The 14,931-nt window shown below is 42.7% G+C and overlaps 1 protein-coding gene across 1 annotated transcript in view; it reads right to left on the minus strand.

Moving 5' to 3' along the window:
- notch1b (notch receptor 1b) overlaps positions 1–14,931 on the minus strand; it is a 43,303-nt gene that overhangs the window by 3,244 nt on the left and 25,128 nt on the right. The window contains exons 19-33 of the mRNA XM_017452027.3: positions 14,719–14,920; positions 14,346–14,499; positions 14,005–14,189; positions 13,253–13,385; positions 12,706–12,963; positions 11,928–12,040; positions 11,008–11,582; positions 9,508–9,888; positions 9,270–9,415; positions 7,471–7,687; positions 7,155–7,242; positions 6,536–6,698; positions 1,520–1,818; positions 281–428; positions 36–133 (exon numbers count right to left, since the gene is read on the minus strand). Of these exons, the coding sequence (XP_017307516.1) occupies positions 36–133; positions 281–428; positions 1,520–1,818; positions 6,536–6,698; positions 7,155–7,242; positions 7,471–7,687; positions 9,270–9,415; positions 9,508–9,888; positions 11,008–11,582; positions 11,928–12,040; positions 12,706–12,963; positions 13,253–13,385; positions 14,005–14,189; positions 14,346–14,499; positions 14,719–14,920 (3,160 nt within the window). The remainder of the gene's footprint in view (positions 1–35; positions 134–280; positions 429–1,519; positions 1,819–6,535; positions 6,699–7,154; positions 7,243–7,470; positions 7,688–9,269; positions 9,416–9,507; positions 9,889–11,007; positions 11,583–11,927; positions 12,041–12,705; positions 12,964–13,252; positions 13,386–14,004; positions 14,190–14,345; positions 14,500–14,718; positions 14,921–14,931) is intronic.

Below are 14,931 nucleotides of genomic sequence, written 5' to 3' on the forward strand. Positions count from 1 at the left end.
TCCACTATACTGTATTTATCTCAAATTTGTTGTACCTTGTTGTTCTGCATGTCTTTATTGGCTCCGTTCTTAAGCAGTACTACAGCTGCGTCCACATTGTTCACAGCAGCAGCCCAGTGCAGTGCAGATTTCCCTGGTGCATGAAGACAAAAACAAATCTTAATCTCTTCCACTAACATTTCAGCAAACACAACACTGAAAAAAACCCACAGACGTTTGGTCTGATCCGGGCAGATCACTTTTCCGCAGCGATGGCGATAAGTATGACGTTAAGCATTACCAAAGTCATCGATGGCATTGACGTCAGCGTGGCAGTTGATCAGTTCCTCCACCATGCCTTCCACCGCCAGTCTGGCTGCCAGGATCAGAGGAGTAGTGCCGTCATGCATACGGGCATCGAGATCCGTTGCACGGTTCCGTATCAGAATCTGAAATGAGGATATATTGGTAGGAATGAGATTCGAATGGAAATGAGAACGGAGACGCAAATGTTTCATCATGGGATATAAGGTGATCAGTTATAAGAACTTTGAAATGCTTTGCTTCCCTCTAAGTCCAATCTTATCCGGAAAGGGTGTGTGTGGATGCAGGTTTTCATTCCAACCAAGCAGGAGCCACACCTGATTCCACCTGTTTAATCAATTGATCTTGGTTCTCAATAGATACAGGTGTGTCTTCTGCTTGGATGGAATGAAAACCTGCACCCACACCGGCCCTTTCCGGTTAAGACTGGACACCCCTGCTCTAGGGGGACAAGTTGAGCCAAACCATGTAAATGGTAAATGACGCACTTATATAGCGCTTTTATCCAAAGCGCTTTACACTGTGTCTCAATCACCCATTCACACACACACTCACACACCAATGGTAGCAGAGCTGCCATGCAAGGCGCTAACTTGCCATCGGTAGCAACTTGCGGTTCAGTGCTTTGCCCAAGGACACTTCGGCATGTGGAGTCACGTGGGCCGGGAATCGAACCGCCGACCCTACGATTAGTAGACAACCCGCTCAACCACCTGAGCCCCAGCCGCCCCATGCCAGCAAAATGCCCCAACAGCGTAATAGAGCAACTGGGTTTTCCTTTAATTTATCACCCATCTGTAGGTTTCAGTTTCAAAAGCACCTTTAACTGCCACGTTCATAAGAACAAGCTGTTACAAAAGGCAGGACCTGAAAATCAAACAACTGGTACTGTGTGTGTTCAGATGAGAACTAAATCAAAAGTTTTGCTCATGCAAACGATCAGCATATTTGGTGACAAGAGGACATGATACAAGAACAAGCACCTGATAACTACTGTGCAATATACACGTGGATCATTGATGCTTTGGGGCTATTTTGTGGCTATTTGTTCAAGGGCTCTTGTGAAGATTGATAGCATCCTGACGTCTGCTAAATACCAGGACATTTCCAGACCAAAGCCCGATCGCCTCTGCCAGGAGGTTTCGACGTGGCCGTAGACAATAACAAGAGGATAAGCCGAACGTACTTTCAAATCAACACAGAAAGGATCACACACCTGGAAGACCCCTTGTGCATCTGAAGCCACGGCAGCATGTAGTGGAGTTCGGCCCATGTTGTCTTGGATGTTGGCATCTGCGCTGGCCTCCAGCAGTCTCTTAGCAGCGTCAGAGCGGGCGTAGCGCGCAGCCAGGTGCAGAGCGGTCTCACCTGTGCGGTCCGTCTGATTGTGCAAGTTAGCGCCCTGGTAGATGAAGTCGTTTATGACATTGGCAGAGGCATCCTCCTCTTCCTCGCTGTTGCCGGTTTCCAGGCCTCCTCCGCTACAGGAGGCGATCATTAGAGGAGTGAATCCATCTTTACGTGGGAGAAAGAAAACGATGTATCAGTATAAACCCGACCCATGTCGTCAAAGCATTTTCTCAACTTGACAATCAGTACATTTACATGGACAGCAATAATCCGATATTAACCCGATTAAGACAATACTCTGATTAAGAAACTGTCATGTAAACAGGGATTTCTGATTACCTTAATCCGAGTAAAGTCATACTCGAAGTAAACACAAAAAATCGAATTAAGACGTGGAGTATTCCTGTTTTAGTAGCATTATCGAAGTGCATACACATGTACACGCCTTAATCACACTATTAACGTCGTGTGGGAGTTTTCACCTCATTTTGCGACAGGACACGATCACACATGGCAGCGCTCAACCGTTTGACGGCAAACGAGAGAGCACGGCTGCGTCCCAAACCGCGTACTTACCTACTACAGTATACAGTAGGCGAGATACATGTATTTCAGCTACTATATCGTAGTTACGTATGCGGTTTGGGACGCAGCCCACAGCTTCAAGCAGTCATCTATTTGCACGTAGAGCATGACAAATAATTAACTGCACTTGAAGCTTTCGTAAAACTACAAAAGAAACATGCAAAACTGTATACGGTACCATAACGAAGACCAACTGTATGTTGATACGTGGAATTCTGGAGGGGACGGCGTGGCGTGGGGACGTAATTGATCTATGTTCTATAACATGTAAAATGGGAACATAAAAGGAGTATTCTAAAAGTGACTCATATTCTAAAACTGACTCACCTTAATCACAATGTAGTCTTATTCACGGTCAATAATTACATTACGGCTGTCCATGTAAATGTAGTCAGTTTTAGGATTATCACGTATGTCAAGTTTCCTGGGTGTTTGGGGAACATTTTTTTATATAACGTTATACAAACATTCCTAAAACGTTACTGCAACATTTTTCAGCTGTAAACCAAACCAAAAATTTAACCGTGCTTTTAAAACAGGGAATGTTATTTATGGCATGTCACGGCCTAACCAGCTGAAAAACCAACTGAACACTGTGGGAACATTCTCTGTTTCATTCGGTGCGGGTACACAAAGGTAAAGACAGTTCATCAATCTAGGTTTGGTGAAAGATAGCACCACAAAAGCCAACTCAAACCAAGCCAAAGAGAAATGTTACCAAAACCCTCACTCGTGTTCCCAGCCCGAGAGTGAGTTATAAGAACCTCTGAGGTGCAGTCTGAGGGCATAGTCTACTCCCATCATTCTTCAAAGTGACGGAAAGCTTACACCAAAGTAACAAACAAATCGAAAGCGGATTTGACGTGTTTGCCTCTGCCAATCATCCCCAGATCTCTTCGATAACAGATTCTAATCAAGCGCTAGGTGGTTTTTTTTTCCTGCGGAGCTTAAGAGAGTGGGCTAGGCTTTTGAAAACTTCATGGCTGGTATAAGCGAGCATTATCATCTCTAAGAAGAGGCTTGACACGCCGTCTTCAACAGGGCCTTCTTTTCTTCAAAAGAACAGCTATTCCCAGATCTATCCTGATTTTGTCAATTCCAGCACATTGACTCAAAGAGTAATGGGGGGAGGGGGGGAGGTGAAGAGAAAAGAAAAAAAAATGCTTGCAAAAAGCACACTGCCTTACATTTTTATCATCATTCTTTGGGTTTTTGAGAGTTATTAAAAAAAAATCTTGAGTCTGATATCATTTCTGTTTAATTGGCACGTGTAAAGAAATAGCAGGTATCATGGAGGGAACGAGGGCTTCTCTTGGGCACACTCCCCAAGGTTTAGAGCTTTCAGTGAGTCTTTGAAGTTGATCTCTCTTCCCAGTGGGCCCTGTATATTAAAGCTGCTGTGATCGATTTTTTAAGAATGATTCGGTCTTAAAAAGCTGTCTTTTTATATCCTGATAGCCATCAATAAATTAGTTACTTTGAGAGAAAAGAAAAGAAAAAAAAAAAAACATCCCTGTGATCAGCAACTAAAATTTCGACACGACCAGCTGCATTATCCAATCAGGCTAGTATTTTACAAGGAATCAGTCCTCTCTGCCTGTCGGGAAACAAAGAGCTAGCTTGAAGAGTGGGAGATAACCCGGATGCCAACAAATGAGGATAGGCTTACACTACAAAACAGCTTAAGAAAATAAAGCGTTTAAAAAAAAATAGGAGCATACAAGAAGGTGACTGCTGGAGAGACCTGAGATTTAACCGTCTTGAAACAAGCTGACGCGTGACAGGTAACTGACTGAGTATTCGGTAGGTTTTGGTGTAATTTATTATCCTCCCAAAAGTTGCTTATCCTCCCAGAGTATACATTTATATTTATACACATGACACTTAGTTATCTAGATGATAAATAAACTAAAAAATGCAACACCGGTGTTTAGCTGTGAATTCTTTTTGATTCAATGTTGCTTACAAAAGTGCGATTGTAGGTAGAATTTTTTGAGCCTTTGCTCACATAGCTAAAGCAACTTATCACACTGCCCCATTCACATTCTCGAATGCGATTGCTCAGAAGGTGTTGATTAATTGTCTACGACAGGACTTCTCAGACAGTAGTGCTGGCTGCAAGACAAATCACAAGTTTATATTAATGCGCGCGTTCTACTACGTTATCTACGGTAACAGCTAACTGACTGGATCTTTTATGTGGACGCTCCACATGATCTAAGACTAATAATAAATAGATTCACTACAAAGAATAAAATAAGGACAGACAAAAGACAACAGTACAAATTCGATTAAAATGCCTGGGAGAAGAGATACGCTTTCAGCCTCTTTTTAAAAATGATAATTGAGGGTGCGAGGCGGATGTCCAGTGGCGATTGATTCCATAAACGAGGGGCGGCGACTGAAAAAGCTCTAGCCCCCTTAGTTTTTAAACGGGATCGAGGGACATACAGAAGAAACCTATCAGAAGATCTTAAAAATCTGCTGTACGAATGTGGTGTGCGAAGATCTTTGAGATAAGAAGGAGTTTTAAAGACAAACAACAGAATCTTAAACTGGATCCTAAAATGGATCGGGAGCCAATGGAGCCATGCAACAATTGGGGTGACATGATCATATTTTTGCCTTATTAATGGCAAGCATAAGAACTGGTGAGTGAACTAACTTCTTTCACAACATTAAAGGTAACCCTAAAAGAAATAAAATGTATGACATGTCATTTGTTAATAAATATTATTTAATCTGTTAAATTTTTGGACAAATTGCTGTGGTATAAGAGGAATGAAACACTTCGGTATGTGCTGTTGTAGGAAATGAATAAGCTTCAGAATGGTAATCACATCACACCAACTGCTTGTTGATTTTTTTTTTCCTTTCCTATAACAAAACGCCCCATTGTGTTTTATTCCTTTCATACTTAGCTTTGGCACCGATAAGGTTCTTGCTCTGGAATCAGGTTGCTGCTTGTGAAATAAAACCTGCACCCCATCAGCACTTCCTACATCATGATGCTTCTCATGTGATGGAGTGTGTGCATGTGTTTGGAGGCTTTGGAAAAAAAAAAAGGTCTGGAGGTTCTGGCGAGTGTGTTACTGCATGGACGCAATGAGGTGGAAGTTAGCAGGTTAACCAACATTGCTTACAGCAGCTTTAACTCCTGAACAGTGCTCAGTTCACTCAACTTAATGCTATACTGACACACATGAACAAGTTCCCTCTGTTATTGCATACACTATATATCACACTGAATGGTTTCAGACAAAATGCAATGGTAGACAAATTGAACATGAGTAAACACATAATGTTTTAAAATGATCATTTATTTAAGGAACAAAACTGTCCAACACCCATATAACACATGTGGAAAAAAGTAATTGCCCCCATGTTACTCAGATATCCACATTAACTTTTAACCGCCCATGTTGAATATAATAATAATAATAATAATAATACAACTGAGCCATACCTGAAGAATGAAGTAATTGAACGAAGAGGTGAAAAGGGTTACTAAACCATTTCTAATTCTCTTGGATTCTACTGAACCACAGTTGTGAAAGCCATTATCTCTTATATAGATACGACTCGAAACTGAGGCTCTTCCTAAGAGTGGCTGTCCTGGCCAGATCTTTCCAATTACACAGTGATAACTCAACCCCAAAATCACAAGAGGCTCCAAATGAACTCTAGACCACTTTATCCTCATTGGGCACTGATGAATCCAAACTATGAAAGTAACCAGGCTAACACTGCTGCACTGCAGTGTGAACAACTGTTTCAAAAGGATTATTTTTTTTGGTTGCTGTTACTGCTGCTAAAGTCCATGCAACATTTATTATGTTTAACCGGGCAATAACTTTTTCACATGGGTAATATAAGCATTTAATAACTTAATAAATGTCAAGCTTCTTTTGTCTGGTATTACTTATATTACTGTATATTATTATATGATTTTTGTATTAACATAAAAAACATTCAGTGTGACAAATATGCTAGAAATGAGGACATCAAGAAGGGGGCAAATACTTTTTTCAGGGTCCACACACTGTGTGTGTGTTTGTACAATTCAAACAGTGGACTACAAGTAGTGATGTTGCATTCACACTGTCAGTTATACGCATTAGGATTTCTAGGATAATTGTTGAGGATTTATACTGTATGTGTACATCCCAAAAAAAGCTACTTTAATTTAAAAATAACTACCATTCATTTAATAGTCCATCTGACAACCGATGCAAGTTAAATTCTACCAGGGTCTGCTTTTTTATCAATATATTGTATTCGAGTACAGTAACCTTACCTGGTCCTCTGACATTGACGTCCATGCAGTCGTTCTCGTTCTCGCCTTGAGGAGGCGTGGGGGCTATGGAGGGGATCCGCAGGTCAGCTGCGTCCAGGTGCTGCTGAGTCCACTGCCGATGGTCCTGCTGGTCCTCCAGATTCAATATCGCTGGCTCCTCAAACTAACACACACACAGACACACGAATACACACAAGCTGTGAAAATGACCACAATCCATACTAAATGGTTAATTAAATGATATGTCCTAAGACATGCTGTAAAACTGCCTCAATGTTTACATACACATTTATAGTATTTAGCAGACATTCTTATCCAGAGCGACATACAGAAACGCACTGAAGTTGAAAACACATCCTCACGCTAGTGTGAACAGGCTATGGTCTAAGGCTAAAATCATTTTACATAAGAATTAATACTATATTAAATACTGAATAATAAGCATTCAATAAAGATTCTGCTTCCTATAAATCTCTACAAAAGGACACAGTATTGCATCAACAATTACATTTTTTAAAGCTCACACTCCAGGATATCATCGCAACCAGTTGTCAACACTTTCATGAATAAAATCCTATAATAAAATATTACTATTTTCCGGTAATAATGTTCGGCTTACCCTAAAGCGCTTGGTGTCTGCTGGCTCTTCCTCTCCCCATTCATTCTGATTGTCATCCATTAGTGAAATATCGGAGTTCTTCAGTGGCCTGTAATGAGAAAAATTCCCATCAGACATGCTGCTGTGCCCTCCATCCCCAAACCTACAGCATCAGAAGTCCCAACAACCCATTGTTCAATTCATTAACGCAAATAAAAACTCCTCCTGTCTATTATAACGCACCTTAAGCATCCCATAAGCTTTATGTTAAATTTTTCTGAGGTTACACCTACATCGAAGAAAACTCCTCGCAGAAAAAACCCCCCACTGTACTCACTTCAAGCCGACGGAGTCCTCGCCGACGGGCTCTCTCCGCTTCTTCTTGCTAGGCTCGCTGGTTTTAAAGCCCTCGGGGAACCAGAGCTGACCGTGCTCTCGTCTCCGCTTACGGGAAGCCACCATGCCCACGACCACGAAGGCCAGCAGTGCCAGGCCGGCCAGCACCACATACACCGGGTACAGCTCTGAGGTAGGCTGGTCTTGGTCACTCTCAGCTGAAAGAAGGAAAGACATGTCAGACCCAGCGGACAAGTACGGGACGGTGTGCGAAGAGGTCACACACATGTCCCCGTACACGCAAAAGATGCTCGGGCTAGTGACGCAGCGAGGTGAGCCAGGTTTCTTGCATACACTTCCAAAAGTGTGCGCATGCCACTCAGGAAGAATAATCAGAATCGCTAACCATTTTTTCATGACAAAAAAAAAAAGGGGTGCTGGCAAATAGGAAGACGAGGAAGTTAAAAAAAAGAGAGAAAGAACACCTCCTCTCACATCTCCTCAGCCCAGGGTACCAGGAGACAACTTTACCACTTCTTCTTTAAGGGGGAAAAAAGGGAGGGATTAATGAACTTCAAATTACTGCGCACGCTTTAAGCTGTAAAGACGAAGGATTTATTAGGATTTTCAAGATAACAAAGACTCCCAACTTCTAGCACACTCCCGATCAATTTTCCTCCGCTTCTCTTCTTTTTTTTTCCTCCTGCCCCTCTCCCTGTCTCTGCTAAAGATTTTGAAATGATAAACTCTCCTAACCTAAACCCTTAGAGATGTGGCTAAGGCTTGGAGTTACATTCAGAGAGGTGAAGGTTGCAGCAGCCGGCTTCTTTCCATGCTTAGGCCACACTAGGTGTGTGTATATGTGTGTGTGTGTGTGTGTGTGTGTGTGTGTGTGTGAGATATCTGAGAAACAGATCTGGTGATAGGGAGCTTGATTTACGGCAATTAACCATTTTAGTGCCTGAAGCAGGTAGATTTGCCCTCTGACTGCAGCATTGACTGTTTAGCTCATCTGACGTGCAATTCCATTTGCTCTAGTGTTTGAGTACAAAAAAAAAACAAGAACTTCAAAGTCATCCACTTAATCCCTGCCGTGTTCAGTGTGTGCGTGCGTGTGTGTGTGAAAGGGGTGACTGTTAAAGGTCGAGCCTAGAGTGAGTGCTGCTGGTATACTCTGAGAACATCTGAGCTAGTAAGTGTCCCTTAACAGGGAATTTATGGATATCGGGCAACATGAAGCTCTTGTGCGAGTTATTGTGTATGTGCATGTGTCAGTCACTGCTTGATTAGAAAACTTCTGCCATACCTCACAATAAGGCCGCGGTCACACTAGACTTTAAGCATGCGTATTTTTGTCAGACACCACTGCGAATATGGGTGGGAACAAGATATGACATCATCATACTTCAGGGCACTGAAGTTTTCATATGTAATTACGTTTTACACTTGCACTTCTTTTTGCGATCATCTACTGGTCACACGTCTTCATGTGAGATGATTACACAGGTCAGAGATCACCAGATTTGAATTTTCACCGTAGTATGTGCATAAGCATATTTCGGTTCTGAATGGAGGTCAATGGAGCGCTAAAGCCTAGCATTAGGGTTGGGTTTTTTTTTTTTTTGACATAGTCATCGTCAGAGCCATGATGTTATATTAAATGAATCAAAACCTGACCAATCAGATTTGAGAAATTAACAAAACAAAGATGGCTACAGAAATAACTTTTCACAGCAGATACAGAGTGTCACAGTTTTACAGTTACCATGACAGCCCTGTGTAGTGGCGTTCAATACTCACTTCTGACGGCCTTGATGTACGGCATGTTCAGGTTCCCACTGGAGGCAAGGGCTCCCAAGAAGGCAGCAACATCGGTAGCACTCTGGAAGCACTCGGTTGACTGCTGGTAGCACTGCCGGTTATCGATCTCCAGATACACCACCGAGCTAGAGAGAAGACACAGTGTGCTATAAAACCATAACCCCCGTTCGCTCACTGTTCCTAGAAAGAGTGATAAAGACGCTTGCTTTTGGCTTACCTTTTGACCTGAGCGCTGTCTTGGTCGTGATGGCTTGAGCCAAAGATGTCAGACCGTGAGTCCAGCGAGCGCTTGATGTTGTGCTTCTTGAGCTCATGCGTACTGCCGTAGTACGGGTAAATCATAAGCTCGCCGTGCAGGTCCAGCCGGAACACCACGTTGGTGTGCAGCAGCCGGCTCAGTTCGCGTAAGAAAGATGACGAGTTGTTGCGTAGCTGCTCAGGCGGCAACTGCACCACCAGCACCAGATGGCCTTCCGCACGCTTCTCGGGTACGTTCTCGGCGCAGTCCAGTCCGTCCCAGTCGCACTCTGCGTTGTTGCAGCCCTGATCGCAGTGACCGTCCGCGTAGTGGTCTTTACAATACTGATCGTACAGCGGGCTGAAAGATACACAGCGAGACAGAGCAAAGAATAAACTCGAACGGCAAGATGGATGAAACCTGGACTGCATTAGTGATGGTGTAGGCTGGAGAAAAGTAGAAAATTATTCTGCAGCTATGGCTGCTCGATTATCGCAGAAATCATAATCACGATTATTTTTGGTCAATAAAGAAATCAATTATTAAACATGATTACTCACTGACTTTGGAAACATCATGCATTTATTGAACTTTAAAAAAAAAACCTTTTTAGTGGATTTCCTTGTATTCACTGTATGAAATTATATATATTTAATTAATTAGCTCACTATACCTCTACAAGTACTTTCCTTACTTATTCGAGCTATGGATAGCTACTTACATGAAATTTCTGCGATTTCCGCATCTCTTTTTACTGTATTGATATCTCTCTCGAAGATATCTTGAAGATGTCTTGAACTTTAAACTTCCTTAAACAATGAAATTTTGTCTGCCGGTTTAGATCAGCCTGTAGGTTCCCACTATTAGTGAGCTCTAGACAGGAAATGACCGTATTTAGACCAGCCGTCATGACGCTAGAGCAAATAAGCCCAGTGATACCAAACGTTACTTCTTTTTGTTCCAAGTCGGAGTCCTTGAAACCAAATTGTTTCCAAACGGCTGAAATGGTTTTATCTTTCTTGTCGACCAAAGGCTCTCTTTCTGTCGCCTTGGCTCGAGCTTAACTAAAATGCCGCAGCCTGGTGGGGAGAGAGTTTGGCCTTTTAGGGAGGGGTGAAAGTGCGCCGCTGTAAAGAAAAATGTCATGCGGTTTTGTAAAAGACAAAAACGAGAACATTGCGAAACGCAATGCGGCACAATAACCGTTTTATCTTGATTATGCTGCTTTCGTAATCGTCGGAGGCCATAACCGAAATTGAAATCGAAAATTCGATTAATCGCACAGACCTTTCTGTAGCATCATGTTACATTTATTTATTTATTTATTTCAAAATTGAAATGCGTTTTTTTTTTTAAAAAAAACGAGTCTTTTCACTGTCTGGACAGTGTATTAATTCACTGAAAGCAATTCACTTCAGATAATGCAGCCCAGCAAACATGTATCTACATTATTTACACCAACAGATGCCTGAAACTCACTTGCACTCGCCGCTGCTCGTCTGGCAGTCGAAACCATCGAAGAGGCAGCCAGCGTTGTGACACTGTTTGTCACAGTGTCCGTTGTTGAAGTAGCGCCAGCACTGCAGCGAAGCCGAGCAGTTCTTCCACGGATCGTGGAAGTTGAGTGAGCAGTCGCCGCCGTCCCACTCACACTCGTACCTGTTGCAGGCGCTGTCGCAAAACTCGTTGCCCTTCTTAGCCGCACACTCAGCTACCGGGCAGCTGGCAACCACTTTGGGCGGTGGAGCGATGTCTCGGCCGATGCCGCCGACGAAATTGTAGTCCAGAATGTGGCACAACAGGCCGTTGAACGTCTTTGGGCACACACAGTGGAAGTAGGGTGCTGCCTCTGGGTTGGCTTTGCACGTGCCTCCATTGTAGCAGGGCTTGGAAGTGCAGTACCCATCAGATGTGTGCTGGCACTCTGGGCCACTAAAGCCTGGTGGGCACAGACACAGTGGGGCTTTCTGGCCTGAGATGCAGGTGCCACCATTATGACAGTGTAGGCTGCCACACGAATAAGCGTCATACTCGCAGGTTGAGCCAGTGAAGCCCTGAAAAAGAGATGAGAGTTTGTACTGCACCTCAGCAAAGGAAAGAAATGAAAAAAAACCCCTCATTATCACAGTATTGTGATCAGTTGCCTCTGTTGGAAAAATTCATATGGTCAAATTCTAGACAAATAAATGCTACTCTATAGCCAAAAATGCTTTCCGTTTTTCTTCAGGTATCTATTACGTAAGATTATTACTGAAAAAAAAGGTGCATCTACCGTATTTCAGGTGACACACCCTTGACACTGAATTGGCATGCGTTAAACAAATAAAAAGCATTCGTTCTGGTGCAGAAATCATTTGGAGATAGATGAGAATCTAATCATTCATAAATGTGTCACTTACTGGAGGACATTTACAAATGAAGCCATGAGGAGTGTTACTGGCTACAGCACAGGTCCCTCCATTTCGGCACGGTTTGCCCTTACAGCCATCAAACACAGTGTCACAGCGCAGACCTATCAAAAAAAAAAACACAGATGTGCACTACCGGTCAAAAGTCTGGAGACACTTGACTGAAATGTTTCTCTGATCTTAAAAACCTTTTGAGCTGAAGGTGTATGATTAAAGGTGTGAAATCGGTGTTGTAGACAAAAATAATTGTGCCAACATATTCATTTCTTTCATTAGAAATGAATATTCATTTCTTTCATTTAAATATTTTTTTAAACGGATGACTTGAAGTGAAATATTCCGAAAAGCAGCCAGTAAGTGTCAATACTGTTTAAAAAGCATCTCAGGGGAATTCCTCAAGAAATCGGTTGAGAGAACGCCAAGAATTCATTTCTGGAAATTCTAGGCAAAAAGGGCGTCTACTTTGAAGATGCAAAGGGATTATTTTGATTTAGTTTGGATTTTTTTATCACAACATAATTCCCATAGTTCCATTTGTGTTACTCTGGAGTTTTTATGACTTTATTATTATTCTAAAATGTAGGGAAAATAATAAAAATAAAGAATGAGTTTTTCTAAACTTTTGACCTTTAGTGTACATCAGCCGCTCATTATCGAACTCCACGTTATCAGTGAAAATGAAATTAGTTAACGACCAAGCTCTATGATGGTGGTAATATCTATGGACGGAGAAAAGAGAACAGATAGAAGATAATCCACACGATTGCACCTGTGTATCCGGTGCGGCACTCGCAGCGGTAATTGTTGGTGAGCTGGACGCAGCTGTGGGTGCCGCGTGGGTCGCAGGGGTTAGACAAGCACTCGTTGACGTCTCCTTCACAACGCTCTCCCACGTAGCCAAGTGGGCACTCGCAGTGGTAGCCGCCAACACGGTCCACACAGCGTCCCTTGTTAAAGCACTTGGGCTCCTGGGTCACGGGGTCAGTAAAAGGTGTGCAGTCATCGATGTTGATTTCACAGTGAACACCTGGAGCATAATGTGGAGAGCGTATTAGGGATAAGATCTAGCACCAGGCTTGTGCTGATAATACCCAAAGCTCTGCTATGAGTATCATAACAAACGTGGAAAAAAATACGATTGATGCATGTATAGTGTTGTTTTTCCCTCTCTTTACCTGTAGAATCCAATTAAATTCCTGGCCTTTGTACACCCAGGAAAAAAATCAATCACAGAGGAAAAAAATCTTACTAAGCTGACTACTGTCTGCTAATTAGTGAAGTGTGGGATGAACAGATTGACAGAGGAGGTAGCTGACCTTGGGTTCCTCTGGGACAGGAGCATTTGTAGGCATTGACGAGGTCGATGCAGATGCCCCCGTTCTGGCAGGGCTGCGAAAGGCACTCATTGATCTCATTGGAGCAGTTTACTCCATGATAACCTGGCAAACACTGTGAGAGAGGAAGGGAAAAAGAGTGTAAACTGAATGCCAAAATATTAATATATAAATATTGTCTTACCAGACAAGCGGTTCCTAGTCAATTGGCTAACTATATTAGGTCCATAACATATACAGTTGCAATCAAAATGATTCAACCCCAATCTCAAATCACGTTTACTGTCAAAATTTACAGACAACGTTCAGCTGTTTGCAATGAACAAATCAAACAAAAGCAACTGAAATAGATAAACACAATCAATGCTCCAAGTGGTTTCCCCAAATTCAACTGAAAATGCAACTTATAATGATTTCTCCAGTTTCAAAATTATTCAACAGCTGAAAGTCTGTAAAATTTGGACAGTAAACCTGATTTGCAATGGGGGTTGAATCATTTTGATTGCAACTGTAGGTCAATTGATATTTTGCATACAAATACCCCAGTGCAGCCTTGGGTCCAAATCAGAAAGCATACATGTGAAAACACCCTAAGAATGCCAGCTTTCCTGCTCATATAACATGTCATCTTGTTCAAATAAAGCAGTGAGAAGCTATTCTTAAATCAGCAAGGAAGCTGGGACTAAATAAACATTATGTACCACTGTGTATCATTTCATTGTGTATCAGCTTACCTCACAAGAATATCCTCCTAAGTAATCAGTGCACATAGCTCCGTTCTGGCAAGGGTTGGGGATGCACTCGTCCACCTGCTCCTCACAGTAGCTGCCAGTGTATCCTGCCTGGCACTGACAGTAGTGTGTGTTTCCAGCATCCAGACACTGACCAGAGTTACGGCACAGTCTGGCAACATCCACACCTACAGAGCAGACCAAGAGAAATGAAATAAGAGCAAGACATAACATAAGCAAAGACGTTTGGGTAAAGCATAGAATATACATTGAATATGCTTGCTCTCATAAGAGAGTACAGTTGCAGAAAGAACTGCATTCACAAACACACACATAGTCCCTACCTCGCTGTTTAGCTGCCACCTCGCAGGAGACGCTGGGGACGTCACAGTAGAGGCCAGTCCAGCCTGTCTGACACAGGCAAGTGTAAGTAGTGCCGCTCTGTCTGCAGGTACCCCCGTTCTTACAAGGAGACGGCTTACACCAGTTCACCAGGTCCTGAGTGGCATAGGGGGCACAATTTTAAATGGTCCTTATTCATTAATTTATTCGGGAGTGTTGGGTTATAGGATGTGCCCTGATTTACCTCACCAGTTTAATATATGTGTTAGAAAAAGAAATGAACTGCTTTGTCATTTATAAAACGTTACAACATTACTGATAAATGGTTGACTTTTCAGTGTCATCAGATTACATACTGCAGATAGAGGGTGGTACCTGGCAGTTGAAACCGTGGTAGCCATGAGGGCAGGTGCACTTGTACGTGCCATAGCTGTCCTGGCATGTGCCACCATTCATGCATGGTTTTGAATCGCATTCGTTGATGTCATGCTGGCAGTAGTTGCCCGTGAAGCCAGCCAGACACAGGCAGCTGAATGTATTGATGCCGTCCACGCAGGTGCCACCGTTAAAGCAAGAACTGTGTCAAAT

The sequence above is a fragment of the Ictalurus punctatus genome, chromosome 22 (assembly GCF_001660625.3).
Source record: "Ictalurus punctatus breed USDA103 chromosome 22, Coco_2.0, whole genome shotgun sequence".
Classification (NCBI taxonomy): Eukaryota; Metazoa; Chordata; class Actinopteri; order Siluriformes; family Ictaluridae; genus Ictalurus; species Ictalurus punctatus.